Below are 20,220 nucleotides of genomic sequence, written 5' to 3' on the forward strand. Positions count from 1 at the left end.
CAGACCTGAATCCAATGGAGAATCTGTGGAAAGAGCTGAAGACTGCTGTTCACAAACACTCTCCATCCAACCTCACTGAGCTCGAGCTGTTTTGCAAGGAAGAATGGGCAAGAATGTCAGTCTCTCGATGTGCAAAACTGATAGAAACATACCCCAAGCGACTTGCAGCTGTAATTGGAGCAAAAGGTGGCGCTACAAAGTATTAACGCAAGGGGGCCGAATAATATTGCACGCCCCACTTTTCAGTTTTTTACTTGTTAAAAAAGTTTAAATTATCCAATAAATTTTGTTCCACTTCACGATTGTGTCCCACTTGTTGTTGATTCTTGACAAAAAATAAAAATTTTATATCTTTATGTTTGAAGCCTGAAATGTGGCGAAAGGTTGCAAGGTTCAAGGGGGCCGAATACTTTTGCAAGGCACTGTAAATCTCCGTCCCAGTCTCAGGTCTTGTGCAGATACCAACAGCTTTTCTTCCAGAATGTTCCTGTATTTGGCTGCATCCATCTTCCCGTCAATTTTAACCATCTTCCCTGTCCCTGCTGAAGAAAAGCAGGCCCAAACCATGATGCTGCCACCACCATGTTTGACAGTGGGTATGGTGTGTTCAGGGCGATGAGCTGTGTTGCTTTTACGCCGAACATATCGTTTTGCATTGTGGCCAAAAAGTTCAATTTTGGTTTCATCTGACCAGAGCACCTTCTTCCACATGTTTGGTGTGTCTCCCAGGTGGCTTGTGGCAAACTTTAAACGAGACTTTTTATGGATATCTTTGAGAAATGGCTTTCTTCTTGCCACTCTTCCATAAAGGCCAGATTTGTGCAGTGTACGACTGATTGTTGTCCTATGGACACACTCTCCCACCTCAGCTGTAGATCTCTGCAGTTCATCCAGAGTGATCATGGGCCTCTCGGCTGCATCTCTGATCAGTTTTCTCCTTGTTTGAGAAGAAAGTTTGGAAGGACGGCCGGGTCTTGGTAGATTTGCAGTGGTCTGATGCTCCTTCCATTTCAATATGATGGCTTGCACAGTGCTCCTTGAGATGTTTAAAGCTTGGGAAATCTTTTTGTATCCAAATCCGGCTTTAAACTTCTCCACAACAGTATCTGGGACCTGCCTGGTGTGTTCCTTGGTTTTCATAATGCTCTCTGCACTTTAAACAGAACCCTGAGACTATCACAGAGCAGGTGCATTTATACGGAGACTTGATTACACACAGGTGGATTCCATTTATCATCATCGGTCATTTAGGACAACATTGGATCATTCAGAGATCCTCACTGAACTCCTGGAGTGAGTTTGCTGCACTGAAAGTAAAGGGGCCGAATAATATTGCACGCCCCACTTTTCAGTTTTTTATTTGTTCAAAAAGTTGAAATTATCCAATAAATGTTGTTCCACTTCACGATTGTGTCCCACTTGTTGTTGATTCTTGACAAAAAAATAAAATTTCATATCTTTATGTTTGAAGCCTGAAATGTGGCGAAAGGTTGCAAGATTCAAGGGGGCCGAATACTTTTGCAAGGCACTGTATTTGATACACTGCCAATGGGTTTTGCCATTGTCAGTGTATCAAATACTTGTTCTCCCCACTGTACGTCCAGGCCACTGGGCCATTTATATTGTCGACCCATGGGCCTACGTCATCGATGAGTTTGACATCCCTGATCTAGAGCAACTTTAATTGTGCGACCTTTGCTAACACACAAGGTGGTGTTTTTTGAAAATCTTCCAAAGAAGACGAGAGGATTTCAAGCCCTACATGCATAAATTGTTGGCACTTTAGATGTAGAACCGGTGTAGTTGATGAGAGCGGTTGTCTGCCCTTGCACGAGAAGACAATTGCCCTAGGGTTGTGGAAGGGAAGCTGGAGAGAAGCCTGTCTCCACTTGCACGTACACAACCCTGCTGGCCTTTTGAACGTCTGCCAGTGCAGAGCCCAGAGTCTTCCAGAAGAGGGCCTTGCTCGGTACAGGCCAAACAGCCAGCCAGACAGGCGGCCAGACGGGCAGCCGGCCGCATCGTCTGGGGCTACTGCCCGGACCGGAGCGGCTCATGTTACCCAGACAGATTTGTTAACACTGTTTGGGTCCGCTCGGCTTTCTCGCCGGGCCTCTCGGCCAAACGCGGGCGAGCGAGGTGACTTAATCTGTCATTAAACTCACATTACACACGGACGGAGACGCTGTTCGCTGTCCCGCTCGCTGGCACGGATGGCTGCATTTGAGCAGACGCGAGACCCCCGCTGACCCCCCCCCATACTGGGCATGGCGACACACTGCAGGAATAAGCGATTTCACTTTAAGGCTTTTAAGTGAGGATCATGTTGTCCACTAAGAAGATAAAGTGACCCGTTAATTCCGATCGGTCAGTGATCATCGCTGTTAAGGGCACTCATTTAACTTATTGGCTGCCATGGACGGTGCTGGACGTCCAATCCATTATGACTGGAAAGATGGATGTTTTCAATATACAGTGGTACCTCTACTTACGAAATTAATAGTAGTTCCGTAACTTGAAGATTCTGTAAGTAGAGACTTGTTTTCAATGTAAATGCCCTAATCTGTTCCAAGCCCCTCAAAATTCAGACATAAATCTTTTCTAACGCATTAAAATGCATCAAAACATTTCACAATTATGTTATTGCACAATATAAACATAAAATGAGAGTTAGCAAAATGGAAAAAAAGAAAGAAAAAAAATAAAAGTTAATGCACTCATGTAAACTTGTCGGAACACAATGGGCGAATGAAGAGGACTCTGGGATATAGGGCTGCAGTTATCGATTATTTTAGTCGTCGATTAATCGATGAACTAGTTTGTCGAATAATCGAGTAATCGGATAAGAAACATGAAAAATGAAAATACCTGAGCTGAGCCTCAAACGGTATAAAAAATAATTAAATAAGGATCTATGTTTAACAAAAGAACAATTGGCTAACTTACATAGCAAAATCCGCTAGCTTTAATGCTATAAAACGCTAACTTTTTTTTTTTTTTACAATGCTCTTAACAAATGGTTCAGACACATATTCCCACAAAAAACGGCTAAATATACTCATAAACTAAATTATGAATGCATTAAAAAAACATTTGCTCAAACAAAAACCTAGCTTATGTTGGTCTTAACATGGAACAGCTGGATTCACCAATGTAAAATGAGGCAGACTAGAGGGCAGTGTATCAAATCAATAAAACTGAATGCAAACACTTTCAAAATAAACCATTACAACGCCACAATAATCAAACGAATACTCGAATCAACAAAATTTAATTCAAATCTTTTTCTAATCGAATACTCAAATTAATCGTTTTATCGTTGCAGCACTACTGGGATACACACATACATATACAGTAGAGGGCCCTCTTAGCCAATTGGATGCCAGGAATACTAGGCAATAGCCAATGGCAGAGCAGCGGTTTTGTCCTACTCTCGTCTCGTCTCATTCCGTCTTTCCTGTTCATTTTGCTTTTGCTGCTCATTATGTGAAATAGCAACAGTGCTCTCATGCTCATTAAAGTGCCTCTGACAACATGGGAAAAAAATCTTAATTTGCATTATTATGTGAATTAAAATCATATTTTGAGACAATTGAACTATACACATCAATTTGGCAATGCGCAGATGACGAGAAATTATTCTTTTAATCTGCCGTTTAGACCAGCCTGTCATTATTGCGCTCTAGCGTCCCCAGCTGGTTGATGACGTCGGCAGGTTCACGATTTGATCTGATTCAGAATGAGGAAAATACGACAGAGGAGCAAAATGTCATGATTGTTCCAATCTCTCTACTCCAATATTTTTAGAGGATATTCTTTTTATCTAAGTGTATTCCCCCAATTGCTAAATAAATGGTATGGTCAAGACAAAACACAGCTAAATGGAATATGAAAACATGCATTTATTCAGTACGACAGGGCAAAATTACTTCATAATGGTCAAAACTGTTGACCTCTTGCACCTCCCGAATGGTATTTTATGCCACTGGAGTTAGTCTGGCTTTTGTCATTTCCCTGCCCTGGCTTCGGAGACGGAGGAAAGAGCGTAAACAAAACAGGAGGTGTGACAGCTAGCCAACATGCTAACCCGAACCGAGCAGCTTTACCAAGTCTTATTCTTGCGTATGTATGACTCCTGTGACACACGGCGGCGGGGTTGATTGTCTTCACCGATCGGCCAGCCCCTGGCGGTGAGCAAGTTTCGGCTCGTCGTTCTCCTGCTGTTGGCAGGAGTGCTCGTTGCCGGGGACGCCGGACAAACCGGCCAACGTTGGAGCGGGGGGCTGGGCACATGCAAATAGGACCGAGGGGGTGGACGTGACCATTGCGTGTCAAACCACCGGTCGTCAGCCAAGTGGCCTTCTCGGTGGACAAGGAGCATTGTCACCTACAAAATGCAAGCCACCTCCTTATTAAAATGTGCGCCATGATCCTCGTGTTTCACATGATATAAAACACATAGTTTACTCACTTCCTCGTCAGTCCAAAGGTCCCACAGTTGTTGGACTTGTTTTGGCCGTTATCCGTGGTGAACAGGAACTTTCACCACTTTTGAAATCCAAAAAGGCTCACATGCCTCTCCCTGGTGCAGTACTTCTCAAATAGTGGGGCGGGCCCCCCCCCAGGGGGGCGCAGAGCAATCCTGGGGGTGGCGCATGTGACTTTGGGGAACATACTTTTTTAACGTACTACAGTAGAATGAAGTGTAATTGTACATCCACTCAGTGGGTGGCAATGCCGCTTTCATTTTCACCATGAGTGCAATATTTTTGAACCAAACAAGAGGACACAGCAAAGAGCACTGGAGATATGAAAAGCTAAGACAAGGAAATATGTTGAAGCGTATGTAGCATTTGGCTTTTGGCTTTGACTTTGAGTACAGTGGGAGACGAGGAAAGGCCAGTCTGTTTACTTTGTGTAAAAGTGTTTTTTTCGGACAGCAAGAATTATTTTTTTCAGCAAAAACGTGCCGAATATTGCCAACAATCCTCCCGCTTTGTCAGTGTTGCATCAGTAAACCAGCGAGCACTGTCAGCATCATATAAGGTGGCATACCAAGTTGCTCAGTGCAAAATAACCCTACACCATAGGAAAGGAGCTGATACTGCCTGCAGAAAAAATTAAAAATGGTCTCTATGTCCAATGACAATGTCGTTTTTGTTCTATTAATGTTTGTTTTTTTCTGTCTAATTGTTTTGCATATGGTCCTTGTGAGTTAATGTTGCTAATCAATTTGAATTTATTATTATTTATTGATTTTATTTGATTTTATTTCAGTATCAAACGGTCAAAAAATATCGAGTGTATTTCTACAGTATGGATGTGCTTTAAAAAAAAAAAAATTTTTTTTTAATGTTATGCTTTTGTAACAATGTTATGCAGAGGTGTACTTATAATAATAAGAATTTTATATACAAATGATACTACAGTATATTTACAGTGGAGGCAAACGGGGGGGTTTGCAGAACATTTACGACTTCCTTGTGGGGGGCATAACGCTGTTGTGATGCGAAAAAAAATTATATAATCCGGAAAATCAGTCAATCAATATATTGGCTGTATACAGAAGAAGATTAGCCGGCTGATGTCACATTCGCATTCTTCGTCAATCTAGGACGTCACTCATTTTCATGGCGCGAGATTCAAAAAATTGAATAAATATATCGATCATTTCCACACACATCCAAGTGGTCCATTTCATTCAGGAGCATAAATTACCACGTAAAATATGAAATAAAGATGCTTTTTGCTGCCATAGGCACTTTAATGTTCCTCTCAGGTTCAAATCGAAAGGCTTGAACAGATTATATGTTTATGTCGCTAGAGTCATACTTTGGATGCCCGGCAGCGTAGCCTATTGACGTCACTGCCCTGCGATGTCAAAAACAATGGCGACCTACTACCGTAATTTCCCGAATATAAGGCGCACCCGTGTATAACGCGCACCCCAAATATACTTGTAAAATCTAGGGAAAATTATTGTACCCGTGTATAACGCGCACCCTAATTTTAGCACCAATAAATTGAAGAATACAAGAAAACAGAGCTCGTTTACAGATACAGAAATGTCATTTTACTGACTGGTGAAACACAGCACAAGCATAGCACATTGGTAGTTCAAAACATATCAATATCAAATTATTTGAACTCATAATAACGTTCATCTTTTAAGAACACAAGTCTCTCTGTCCGTGGATCCCTTTAAAATATTTTGTGTTAGCCACAGATTGACCCCTGCACCTGATGATTTCCATTTGCTCCTTTGGGACAAACTGGAAATATGAACAAATTGGAGATTGTTCACAAGTCCGCGCATGTTCCCGTCAAAGTGGGCGATTGGAGAAATGACGCCACCTTTAAAGACAAAAAAGGAAGCAATCAATGCGATTCTTGGCTGACGATGTTGTTTTGCAGACGGCTGTGAGGTCAACTGGCAAGACAGCTTGCATGCAATGAGGAAATATGGATTGATGATCGCATTTTCGCTATCATTATCGGGAGGATTTTTTGGGGAAAAATGCAAACAGATTGTTGATACATGAAATCTAAAACAACAATGTCTGGGCTTTTTTTCCTTGTTTTTTCGTGTACCAATAAGTGGCACTATAGTTAATGATGGTTATTATCCATGTTGTTAATAACGACATTTTGTTGGGCGGGAAATTATCCAATACCACTTAATTTTTTTTTTTTTAAATACTACTAGTGTGACCGTTGGCAGTATTTTGAAGGACAGTGTAACAGCTGTCAAGTTTCCCTCAACTTTTTGTCTTAGTCTTTGTTGTCTTGCTAAAGTTAAATGAATTTTACGGCTCCCTAAAGGGACATCGACAAAAATAAAATTTAAGCAATCTGATGCGCATGAGAAACAATCTGGTGCGCACAATAAACTATCTGGTAAACATTAGCATTATATAGGATTTAAGCTTGCAGACATTTGCGATGCAAGTTAGCCAATTGTTGCAATTGGCTAACTTGCATCGCAAAAGTCTGCTAGCTTAAATCCTACATAATGCTAATGTTGACAAAAATCGGTTAACTTGAATAGCAAAAGTCCACTAGCTTAAATGGTACATAATGCTAATGTATACAACAATTGGCTAACTTGCATAGCAAAAGTCTGCTAGCTTAAATGCTACATAACATAGCAAAAGTCCGCCGTCTTAAATGCTACACAATGCTAATGTTTAAAACTATTGGCTAACTTGCATAGCAAAAGTCTGCCATCTTAAATGCTAAAGTATGCTAGCTTAAATGCTACGTAATGCTAATGTTTAAAACAATTGGCTAACTTGTACAGCAGCAAAAGTCCGCTAGCTTAAATGGTACATAATGCTAATGTTTGCAACAATTGGCTAACTTGCATAGCAAAGGTCTGCTAGCTTAAATACTACATAATGTAGGGTGACCATATTTTGAGCCCGGCCTCAAGATACTTGAATTTTACTCGAAGTTCACTCAAAGATGCCTATACTACTTTAATATATTTATAGTGTGCCCGTCACTCTGGATGGAAAAATGCAGTTTGAAAAAAAAAAAGACTTTTAAAAATATACATATAAAATGCAGACCCATAGAATTGTAGTCCAGTCAATACACATACACACAGTAGGCTTATAAATTACTATCACGACAATTGCCCTTGACAAATTGTTATTCCCATTCAATTGATATTCTCAATCAATGTTCTAGATTGCACACAAACAATAACCGAAATAAACTGACAAACTATTAAACCAGCATAATGTGAAAGTCCGCTAGCTTAAATGCTACATAATGCTAATGTTTAAAACAATTGGCTGACTTAAACAGCAAAGGTCTGCTAGCTTAAATGCTAAAGTTTGCTAGTTTAAATGCTACATAATGCTAATGTTTAAAATTGCGAAGAAAATGTCTGCGCTATATAATGCTAACTTGCATAGCAAAGGTCCACTAGTTTTAATGCTACATATTTCTAATGTTTACAACAATTGGCTAGCTTGCATAGTAAAAGTCCGCTAGCTTAAATGCTATATAATGCTAAGGTTTACAACAATTGGCTAACTTTCATAGCAAAAGTCCACTATCTTAAATGCTACATAATGCTAATGTACACAGCAATTGGCTAACTTGTTGTTGATGTCGACTTTTGATTGCTCTCAATCATCGTAAAACATGTCTCTTCCCATCCGTGTGTGTGTGCAGATAAAGAAGTATTTTGAGCTGGAACCGCTGGCCCGGGGCAAGCGCTGGATCCTGGACGGCAGCAGCACAGACCACGTGGACGCCATAAAGGAAAGCTTCGCTCAGTTCATTGGCCTGCTGGAAGACAAAGACGCGCCGGTGGCCAGGATATGACGGCGTCTATTCGCGCCCAGAGACACGTATGGCGTCCCGCGCCGATGTATCCGCGCCCCCCTTTCTTCAGGACTACCTTCCAGGGGCCTTCAGAACCACGTAGAACCTCGTCGTTATGACGCACCGCGTGCCGAGGCGGGCTTCGCTGTCCCTGTTGACGCGCGCACACAAAATGGAGCCCAGGTTGTCTGTAGATAAATTCAACTCTTTCACGACTTTTCACAATGTCCGAGTGGGAACCTTGACGTTTGTTTCCACTCCATGTGTGTCATGTACATATCATGGTTACATATTAGTGGCTATGTTTACATGGACAAAATTTACTTAATCTGATTAGTATTTGGATTAAAATGATGATCGGTTGAACTGTTTTCGATTTGCGTCTTTGCAGATGGTTGCTGCCTTCATGTGGTGTTGCAATTATGGTTAGCTAAGTTAAGTAAACTAAGTTTTTGAGATTTATCGTCAATTTGCGTGTTTTTTTTTGGGGGGGGGGGCACCATCCTAAAAACATAGTGTACACATTTATAAAAAATCTTATTTTTAAACAACGTGTTCGCTAAAGTGTTCAGTTACAAACAAAAACTTGAACTTAAGAACATGCTATTAATTACAAATGTGGTAGTTTTCATCTTTCCTACGGCATGTGAAGGCAGCATTTACCGGGGATAGTAGTAAAAGAAAAAAAAAAGCCCTACTGAATTCCGTGTCAACAAAACATCGTTCCGTCCATTTCGACATTAAACATTAGTGTTATATCGTGTACCCCCCCCCCCCCCCCCCCCCAAAACCATAAAGCCTTTCAACATTTTAAAGATCTTATAAAATCTCCAGCAACATGTTGGTCACGGACAGTGGTGGATGAACTACTCACTTTTTATGAAGTAAAAGTACAAATAGAGGGGCAAATATGTGATATATACAGTGCTGGCCAAAAGTATTAGCACCCCTGCAATTCTGTCAGATAATGCTTAATTTATCCCAGAAAATTGTGCAATTACTAATGCTTTCTTAGTAATATCTTCATTGATTTTGCTTATAATGAAAAAACACCCCCCAAGAAAATGGGGGAAAAAATTAAATCATTATCATGTTACACAAAACTTTTTTTAAAAAATGGCTGGACAAAAGTATTGGCACCCTTTGAAAAGTCATGTGATGCTTCTCTAATTTGTGTAAGCCCCTGTTACTTACCTGTGGCACATAACAAATGGTGGCAATAACTAAATCACACGTACAGCCAGTTAAAATGGATTAAAGTTGACTCAACCTGTGTCCTTGTGTGTACCACGTTGAGCATGGAGAAAAGAAAGAAGACCAAAGAACTGTCTGAGGACTTGAGAAGCAAAATTGTGAGGAAGCATGGGCAATCTCAAGGCTACAAGTCCATCTCCAAAGACCTGAATCTTCCTGTCTACCGTGCGCAGTGTCATCAATAAGTGTAAAGCCCATGGCACTGTGGCTAACCTCCGTAGATGTGGACGGAAAAGAAAAATTGATGAGAGATTTCATGAAAGATGTGGATTACCTACCTAGAAAAGAAAGAATTGACGAAAGATTTCAACGAAAGATTGTGCAGATGGTGGATAAAGAACCTTGACTAACATCCAAACAAGTCCAAGTTGTCCCGCAGTCCGAGGGTACAACAATGTCAACCCGTACGTTCCGTCGGCGTCTAAATGAAAAGGGACTACCCAGGAATACCCCACTTCTGACATAAAAAAGCCAGGCTGGACTTTGCCAAAACTTACCTGAGAAAGCCAAAAACATTCTGGAAAAATGTTCTCTGGTCAGATGAGACAAAAGTAAAGGGTTTTGGGTAAAGGCATCAACATAGAGTTTACAGAGGGAAAAAACGACACCTTTAAAGAACAGAACAAGGTCCCCGCAGTCAAACATGGCGGCGGTTCCCTGATGTTTTGGGGTTGCTTAGCTGCCTCTGGCACTGGACTGCTTGACCGTGTGCATGGCGTTATGAAGCCTGAAGACTACAAACAAATTTTGCAGCGTAATGTGTGAGAAATCTGGGTCTCCCTCAGAGGTCATGGGTCTTCCAGCAGGACAATGAGCCAAAACACACTTCAAAAAGCACTAGAAAATGGTTGGAGAGAAAGCACTGGAGACATGGCCAGCAATGAGTCCAGACCTGAATTCCGTAGAACACCTGTGGAGAGTTCTGAAAATGGCACCCTTCAAATCTCAGAGACCTGGAGCAGTTGGCCAAAGACGAATGGTCTAAAATTCCAGCTAAGCATTGTAAGAAACTCATTGATAGATACCGGAAGCGGTTGTTCGCAGTTATTTCGTCTAAAGGTTGTGCTACCAAGTATCAGGCTGAGGGTGCCAAAACTTTTGTCCGGTTCATTTGTGGAGTTATGTGTAAAATGGTAATGATTTCATTTTTTTCCCCATTCTCTTTTGTGTTTTTTCATTGCGAGCAAAATAAATGAAGATATTCAGGGGTGAAAAACGTTTGAATTTCTTGCCGGAACTCCCCGACATGAAGGTCGCCACGGAGCCAGAAATTTTATTTATTTATGTTTGGGTGGGGTCGGGGGTCAAAACTACTGAAATGCAAAGAAAACTGTTTTGGTCAGTTAGTTCCATAACACATACAAAAACTGATTTTCATTCAAAATTGTATTCTTTTCAATGATTTGCAAAATAAAAGTTAACAAAAACAGCTATAACCCCAATCTCAATCTCCAAATTTTTATTTTCCCTCATTTCCTCACATGCTAAATGTCAAATCGCACTTTTAACTACTAAAGAACATAGGATGTAACGTATATTAAAATTGAAGACAATGTAAATGTATTTTTAATAATAAAGACATAAGTAACATACATTCAGAAAAATAAGTACAAATGACATATTATGCAGAGTGAAATGGAATATATTTTGAAGATCGCGCAACATGGACTTTTTTAAATCATAAGGAAATACAGTGCCTTGCAAAAGTATTCGGCCCCCTTGAACCTTGCAACCTTTCGCCACATTTCAGGCTTCAAACATAAAGATATAAAATTTAAATTTTTTTGTCAAGAATCAACACCAAGTGGGACACAATCGTGAAGTGGAACAAAATTTATTGGATAATTTCAACTTTTTTAACAAATAAAAAACTGAAAAGTGGGGCGTGCAATATTATTCGGCCCCCTTGCGTTAATACTTTGTAGCGCCACCTTTTGCTCCAATTACAGCTGCAAGTCGCTTGGGGTATGTTTCTATCCGTTTTGCACATCGAGAGACTGACATTCTTGCCCATTCTTCCTTGCAAAACAGCTCGAGCTCAGTGAGGTTGGATGGAGAGTGTTTGTGAACAGCAGTCTTCAGCTTTTTCCACAGATTCTCCATTGGATTCAGGTCTGGACTTTGACTTGGCCATTCTAACACCTGGATACGTTTATTTTTGTACCATTCCATTGTAGATTTGGCTTTATGTTTTGGATCATTGTCCTGTTGGAAGATAAATCTCCGTCCCAGTCTCAGGTCTTGTGCAGATACCAACAGCTTTTCTTCCAGAATGTTCCTGTATTTGGCTGCATCCATCTTCCCGTCAATTTTAACCATCTTCCCTGTCCCTGCTGAAGAAAAGCAGGCCCAAACCATGACGCTGCCACCACCATGTTTGACAGTGGGGATGGTGTGTTCAGGGTGATGAGCTGTGTTGCTTTTACGCCAAACATATCGTTTTGCATTGTGGCCAAAAAGTTCAATTTTGGTTTCATCTGACCAGAGCACCTTCTTCCACATGTTTGGTGTGTCTCCCAGGTGGCTTGTGGCAAACTTTAAACGAGACTTTTTTTGGATATCTTTGAGAAATGGCTTTCTTCTTGCCACTCTTCCATAAAGGCCAGATTTGTGCAGTGTACGACTGATTGTTGTCCTATGGACAGACTCTCCCACCTCAGCTGTAGATCATCCAGAGTGATCATGGGACTCTTGGCTGCATCTCTGATCAGTTTTCTCCTTGTTTGAGAAAAAAGTTTGGAAGGACGGCCGGGTTTTGGTAGATTTGCAGTGGTCTGATGCTCCTTCCATTTCAATATGATGGCTTGCACAGTGCTCCTTGAGATGTTTAAAGCTTGGGAAATCTTTTTGTATCCAAATCCGGCTTTAAACTTCTCCACAACAGTATCTCGGACCTGCCTGGTGTGTTCCTTGGTTTTCATAATGCTCTCTGCACTTTAAACAGAACCCTGAGACTAGCACAGAGCAGGTGCATTTATACGGAGACTTGATTACACACAGGTGGATTCTATTTATCATCATCGGTCATTTAGGACAACATTGGATCATTCAGAGATCCTCACTGAACTTCTGGAGTGAGTTTGCTGCACTGAAAGTAAAGGGGCCGAATAATATTGCACGCCCCACTTTTCAGTTTTTTATTTGTTAAAAAAGTTGAAATTATCCTATAAATGTTGTTCCACTTCACGATTGTGTCCCACTTGTTGTTGATTTTTGACAGAAAAATTAAATTTCATATCTTTATGTTTGAAGCCTGAAATGTGGCGAAAGGTTACAAGATTCAAGGGGGCCGAATACTTTTGCAAGGCACTGTAAGTAGCCAACATAAATGAACAAATAAAAATCCAAAGTGCACATTGACAGCTAAGATGTTCTGAACCTCCCCATCAGAGCAAATAAAACTAAATATGATAAATAGGCCACTTTAACTCTTCCCTTGCTCTTAAAGATTTGATCCATTTTCTGCTGCATTGCCCCTTTTTTTTTGCTGTTTCAGAAAACATGAACTGAATCTTATACCGGAACTGCGTTCCTGCCCTGAATCTTATACCGGAACTGCGTTCCTGACCGTTCCCGTCCACTTTCACCCCTGAAGATATTACTACCAAAGCATTGTAATCATTTCTGGGAGATATTGAGCATTATCTGACAGAATTGCAGGGGTGCCAATACTCTTGGCCAGCAGTGTATGTTCCGGTCAGGGTTTACATCTTAATAAAAGTGTCCATGTAAACGTAGTCAGTATGTCAGCGCCATATCTAACCTGAGCCTGTCAGCTTGACAGTTACCACGCCACAAGCGCACCGTACACAGTAGAGCTACTAATCTTGTGACTGTGTTAGGGCACCAAAATGTGCTTTAGCAGTGTATGAAGCTTCATGTTTGGAATAGTTGTTTTTATAAACGCATATCACATCATGTGTTGGACTTTGGTAACACACTGCCTAAAAATGACAGTAGAAGAGCAAGAAGCAAAAGGTCACTTTTCAATATAACTAGGGGTGGACAATGATTAGAATATTTTGAATTGTGATTAATAGCATGAGATTCATGCCATTAATTCTGATTGTCATACACACAAAGCAATAAATTCAAAAGTAGTTTATACATTAATAATAGTCATATCCAAATATGTTCTGACTTCACTCTTCATGTCCTATAAGGTGTATCCCCTCCCTAGTTGGTGTCACATCGGGAAAGCAAGTCAGAATGAACTTGTAACACTACTGCTAGTTCAGTGTTATTTTTGGCAGTCCTTTTTAAAGGGTATGAAAACGCAAAGGGCGTGTGAGACATCATTAGAACCGTTATGTGCCAAGATAACAAATATTGATAAAGTTAACAAAAAAATCAATCACATTAATGAGCAATTATCGAAAATAGATCGAAAATGACCAACATTTCCGAAAGTGTTCCTGAAACAGCCGAATGGGGCGGAGACGTCATAACAAGAAACAAAAGGTCGAGGAAGGTGCCGTCGTTGTTTATCGACGAGAAAGTTGCGTTCGTATTTTATCAAAAAATGGCTAAAATGGTTCAAACCTGTCATGCTATGTGGTTTACAAATAGCCATTTGTCACAATGTAGTACCCATGAGTTCCCGGACGCGAGAAAAAGCTGGACTACGCAGACAATGAGTAAAGTTAGTCAGTGCTAAGAGGGCTAATTTTGCAATTTTACAGGGAAACAGGAACCTGACGAGCCAGAAGATGTGCCTACAACCTCAAAGAAAACCAAATTTATGCTACTTCCCAATCACTTAAGACCCGCAAACTGCAAAGGAGTGAATTTGTGACCCGTATGTGAATAAATCGAGTGATTCGAGCATGTCTGTGGAACAGGAATATCAGCTTGTAGAGATCGCAAATCACGGCGACTTAAACGTACATTTGAGACAACAACTCTACCAAAGTTCTGGATTAAAGTCATTTCGGAATATCCTGACATCGCTAGGAGCGCGCTGAAAACTGTACTACAATTTCCAACATCGTGTATTTGTGATGCTAGCTTCTCTCACTCTCGCATCTCGGGTCCATCTCGTCTCAACGAAACAAACTCAGCCGTCCCACTGATTCAGCGGGTGAGTTGTATTTTTTCCCTGCACTTAACACGACGGGGCTAAAAACAAATGCTATTTTATATTTGCTGTATTTTTCTGCCGCACATTGCCGGTGTTCTGACAAAGTTGCCATGCGCGTAACGTTAAAAAGGACCGCGAATGCAGCGATTCCTAAGTACACACTACAAACTTTCTTTAAAGCAGTGCTTCTCAATTATTTTCTGTTACGCCTCCCCCCAGGAAGACGTAAACATTCCGCGCCCCCCCAATATACTAAAAATTCTCTGCCACCACTGTAAATACACTGTAGTATCATTTGTATATAAAATTCATATTCATTTTAAGTACAACTCTGCATAACATTGTGTTCTTTTTAATGTTAAAGTAAAACATAATTTAGATCAACTTACAATAAAGTGAAAAAAAACAAACACGTCCATTCTGTAAAAATACTCGATACATTTTTTTTGACCGTTTGATGCTGAAAAATAAAATGTAATAAAATCAATAAATAATAATACAAATTGATTAGCGACATTAACTCATTAGGACAATATGTCCAACAATTAGACCATAAAAACAAAAATTAACCCAGCAAAAGGACAGTGTCATTGGAGAGAGGGACAGTATTTATTTTTGCTGCATGCAGTATTAGCTCCTTTGCTATGGTGTGGGGTTATTTTGCACTGAGCAGCTTGGTATGCCACCTTATATGATGCTGACAGTGCTCGCTGGTTTACCGATGTAACACTTACAAAGCGGGAGAATTGTTGGCAATATTTGGCACTCGCTGAAAAAAATAATTACTGCTGTCCGCTGCGAAAGTAAACAGTCTGGTCTTTCCTCCTCTTCCACTGTACTAAAAGTCAAAGCCAAAAGCTAAATGCTACATATGCTTCATCATATTTCCTTGTCTAAGCTTTTCATATCTCCAGAGCTCTTTGCTGTGTGCTCTTGTTTTGTTCAAAAAATACTGCGCACACGCTAAAAATGAGAGTGGCACTGCCACCCACTGAGTGGACGTGCCATTACACTTTATTATTGTAGTACAAAAATGTATGTTCCCCAAGGTCACATGCGCCACCCCCAGCATCGCTCTGCACCCCCCTGGGGGGGCCCGCCCCACTATTTGAGAAGTACTGCTTTAAAGAAAGGAATATTAATTTACGTTTGCCATGTTTGGCGCACACAACAACTGCACGTAGCCCTGTCACTTAACGACTTCGCCGTGTCGTTAAGCGTTAATTTACGCCATTTCCGTGTTGCACATGTATGTTTGTGATGTAAATAGTTTTTTAGCACCATTGGATAACATTGAGAGTCCAACTGAATATAAAAGTGGGACACCGGTCCGTGAAAAAAAGACCCAAATCACACCAGTCCGTGGTGCAAAAAAGGTTGGGGACCCCTGCTCTAATCCCATTCATATTTGTGTCGGTTGGCAGAGCGAAACTGATGATAGCGTATTAAATGATAATTATTCTATACATTATTTTGCGGTCACGGTGTATCAGCTTCACAAAAAGAAATGCAAAACAAACCATTCGGTGATTCTGTTGCCGCCGGTGTTTCATCAGTGTGATTGCTCCCCTCAATGATCCTTTCATTAGGCTGCATTGGCTTTCTTTTGGTCTCAAATTGATAACCCAAAACACCAAAGAAAGGTTCATAACTCTCCTCGTCACCATTAGAAGAATGTTCGTTACGTCGGATTCGTCGCTGCAAATAGAAACAAAATTGTCCGCCATCATCGCCGCCATTCAGTACTAAGCACTGAGCCGGTTGTTTCCCTATAGTGACGTCACGCACACAATATGCTTGATTTCCGGCATCTCGGGGGCGGGTCCTTTTAGCTTGACAATCGACCTAATTTCTATCATTTTCTTGGTGTTGCGATGTGTGTAATTACACGAAGTGGCATGATATGAATTCAAAAGACATGCGTTGATGGATAAATGATGGAATATTAGCGTTTCCCCAGGTGTTGTCATACCCTTTTTGGACGTGAATACTTATTCATCAGAGTCCTATTTTGGCTGTGTCCAAACTATCTCCCAAAAATGTTTCAATTTGGTTTCAGTCATAAGGTGCTTGCACTTTTGAGAAATCTTAGCGGGGATTTTCCATTAAGGAAATGAAACAAGTCAGGCTCACTTATTACATACCTTACCAATCCACTCATGTCGTGCATTGGACAACTATTTTCAATGATGGTGCCACTCAAGGAACGTGTACCCACAAGTATTTGTGCCTGTCGGAGCATCACAACGTATTTGGCAAAAAAGATGAACTGGTCCGTCCACCTCCATGAACTTGGCCCCCCATCCGACGCAAATGTATATAAAAATGATGTCAATCGTTTGTGCTACGTTTGTGCTGCTATCGTTTTTGAGATATTTCGAGTGATGACGTCACGCGGCCCCTCATTTACTGCAAAATGGACCCAAAATAGTGCCATTCGTTTATGCTAAGTTTCTGTTGCTATCTATCATTTTATAAATATAGAGATATCAATTTCGAGCGATTGTGTCACTCACAGCTCTTCCATCTCCTAACTCCGGCAGCTGACGGAGCGTACCTAGTCTCTCAATAACAGAGGGGTGTCCCAACAACTAGCGCAAACGTAGCACAAACGAATGGCACCGCTTCGTGTCCATTTTTGCAGTAAATGGAGGGGCTGCGAGTCACGTCATCACTCGAAATTAATATCTCATGCTATTGGTTTGTGCTGCTATCGTTTTAAAGATAACAACAATTCTTTTATAGGTCAATCTGAGGTCAACCAGACCCCCAATTTGATTAAAAATGGCTAAAATGGGTGTCAATCCTTTGCTTCGTTTGTGCAGCTATCGTTTTTGATATATTGAGATATCAATTTCGAGTGATGATGCCACGCAGGCCGCCATTTATGGCAAAACTTACCCGAAATGGTTCCGTTCGTTTATGCAACGTTTGTGCTGTAAAAATTTTCGTTTGTGCTGCTATTGTTTGATAGATTTTAATTTCGAATGAAGATGTCAATCGCAGCTGCTACGGCGTGGCTGACGGAGCGTACCAACTACCTAAATAACAGAGGGGTGTCTAAACAACTAGCACAAACGTAGCATGAACAAATGGCTCCCCTACATGTCCATTTTTTAGTAAATTGGGGCTGCGAGTCACGTCATCACTCAAAATTAATATCCCAATCACCCCTCTGTTATTGAGAGAGTTGGTACGCTCTGTCAGCTGCGGGAGTTGGATAGGGAAAAGTTGCAAGTGACGTCATCACTTGAAATTAATGTCTCAAAAACAATAGCACAATCAAAGCATAAACGATTGACACTATTTTTAATCAAAAAGGGGGGTGGCTGGTTGCCCTCAGATTGACTGATGAAAGAATTGTAAATATCCTAAAAACGATGGCAGCACAAACATAGCACAAACGATTGACATTTTTGTACAAATTTGCATCTGAAATGAGTTTGACAAGACCTGAGGTCTGAACCTAGCCTAATAAGATACCACTGCAACTTTTTTTTCCCTCTTCAAAAATTCCAAAATGATTGTTTGTATGGTTTCCATGACAATTGCCACCCCACCCCCCCACGTTTAAGTGTGCCTTTCCTTCTCATACCTGTACATACATGCTCCGCTGTGACGTCAAGGCATAGGTTCTCGATGCGTTTCTGCGTCTCAACTCACTTGATGTTGTTTTTGTTTTGGTCCATTTGTCTGAATACGCCTCGCGCCGACCAATCCAAAGTCAATTAATCAGCCGCAGCAACAGCTGCACATGACAAGTCCCTGTCTGACAGCCTAATGCCTTCCAACTGTCTGCGAAGAAGCCCCCCAAAAAGTGGATGTGCATTTTTTTACGAACCCGGCACCAACTCAGCGATGTCGATAAAGGACAGAATGCTTTTCACTTTTTTTTTTTCATCTGTACTTGTTCAATCCTGACTCTGCTTCTGTTTTTCAACGTTCATTAAATTTGTGAAAATTTGAACGAGTGTACCTGCTGAATCTTTTGCTTCCATGGAACACACACAACATGGTCAATTCTTGTACAATAACCACAGACAGTAATAATTATTACTATATACTGTATATATTATTACAATAAGCAATATCAAACGTACGGCGCCCCTTAAGGGGCATCGAAAGAAATCAAATAAATTGCGCACCAGAAAATACCTGGTAAATATTAGCATTATACAGCATTTAAGCTAGTGGACTTTTGCAATGCAAGTTAGCCAATTGCAACAATGCAACAATTGACTAACTTGCATAGCAAAAGTCCGCTAGCTTAAATGCTACATATTGCGCTAGCAGACTTTTACTATGCAAGTTAGCCAGTTGAAATAATGCAACAATTGACTAACTGGCATAGCAAAACTCTGCTAGCTTAAATGCTAAATAATGCTAATGTTTACAGCCAATTGGTGCATTGTTGTAATTGGCTAACTTAGGACATTGTACAGTGCCTTGCAAAAGTATTCAGCCCCCTTGAACCTTGCAACCTTTCGCCACATTTCAGGCTTCAAACATAAAGATATAAAATTTGAATTTTTTGTCAAGAATCAACAACAAGTGGGACACAATCGTGAAGTGGAACAAAATTTATTGGATCATTTAAACTTTTTTAACAAATAAAAAACTGAAAAGTGGGGCGTGCAATATTATTCGGCCCCCTTGCGTTAATACTTTGTAGCGCCACCTTTTGCTCCAATTACAGCTGCAAGTCGCTTGGGGTATGTTTCTATCAGTTTTGCACATGGAGAGACTGACATTCTTGCCCATTCTTCCTTGCAAAACAGCTCGAGCTCAGTGAGGTTGGATGGAGAGTGTTTGTGAACAGCAGTCTTCAGCTCTTTCCACAGATTCTCCATTGGATTCAGGTCTGGACTTTGACTTGGCCATTCTAACACCTGGATACGTTTATTTTTGAACCATTCCATTATAGATTTGGCTTTATGTTTTGGATCATTGTCCTGTTGGAAGATAAATCTCCGTCCCAGTCTCAGGTCTTGTGCAGATACCAACAGCTTTTCTTCCAGAATGTTTCTGTATTTGGCTGCATCCATCTTCCCGTCAATTTTAACCATCTTCCCTGTCCCTGCTGAAGAAAAGCAGGCCCAAACTATGATGCTGCCACCACCATGTTTGACAGTGAGGATGGTGTGTTCAGGGTGATGAGCTGTGTTGCTTTTACGCCAAACATATCGTTTTGCATTGTGGCCAAAAAGTTCCATTTTGGTTTCATCTGACCAGAGCACCTTCTTCCACATGTTTGGTGTGTCTCCCAGGTGGCTTGTGGCAAACTTTAAATGAGACTTTTTATGGATATCTTTGAGAAATGGTTTTCTTCTTGCCACTCTTCCATAAAGGCCAGATTTGTGCAGTGTACGACTGATTGTTGTCCTATGGACAGACTCTCCCACCTCAGCTGTAGATCTCTGCAGGTCATCCAGAGTGATCATGGGCCTCTTGGCTGCATCTCTGATCAGTTTTCTCTTTGTTTGAGAAGAAAGTTTGGAAGGATGGCCGGGTCGTGGTAGATTTGCAGTGGTCTGAAGCTCTTTCCATTT

General features: G+C 40.9%; 1 protein-coding gene across 2 annotated transcripts in view; it reads left to right on the forward strand.

The window, feature by feature from the left end:
- The window catches only part of LOC130913267 (ADP-ribosylation factor-like protein 15), a 258,841-nt gene extending 247,490 nt beyond the window's left edge, over window positions 1–11,351 (forward strand). For both annotated transcript variants that reach the window (XM_057831732.1, XM_057831730.1), the window contains exon 5: window positions 8,185–11,351. In XM_057831732.1, coding sequence (XP_057687715.1) covers window positions 8,185–8,337 — 153 coding nt within the window. In that variant the 3' untranslated portion in view covers window positions 8,338–11,351. The remainder of the gene's footprint in view (window positions 1–8,184) is intronic.
- The last annotated feature ends 8,869 nt before the right edge of the window (window positions 11,352–20,220 follow it).

Source organism: Corythoichthys intestinalis, chromosome 3 (genome assembly GCF_030265065.1).
Source record: "Corythoichthys intestinalis isolate RoL2023-P3 chromosome 3, ASM3026506v1, whole genome shotgun sequence".
Classification (NCBI taxonomy): domain Eukaryota; kingdom Metazoa; phylum Chordata; class Actinopteri; order Syngnathiformes; family Syngnathidae; genus Corythoichthys; species Corythoichthys intestinalis.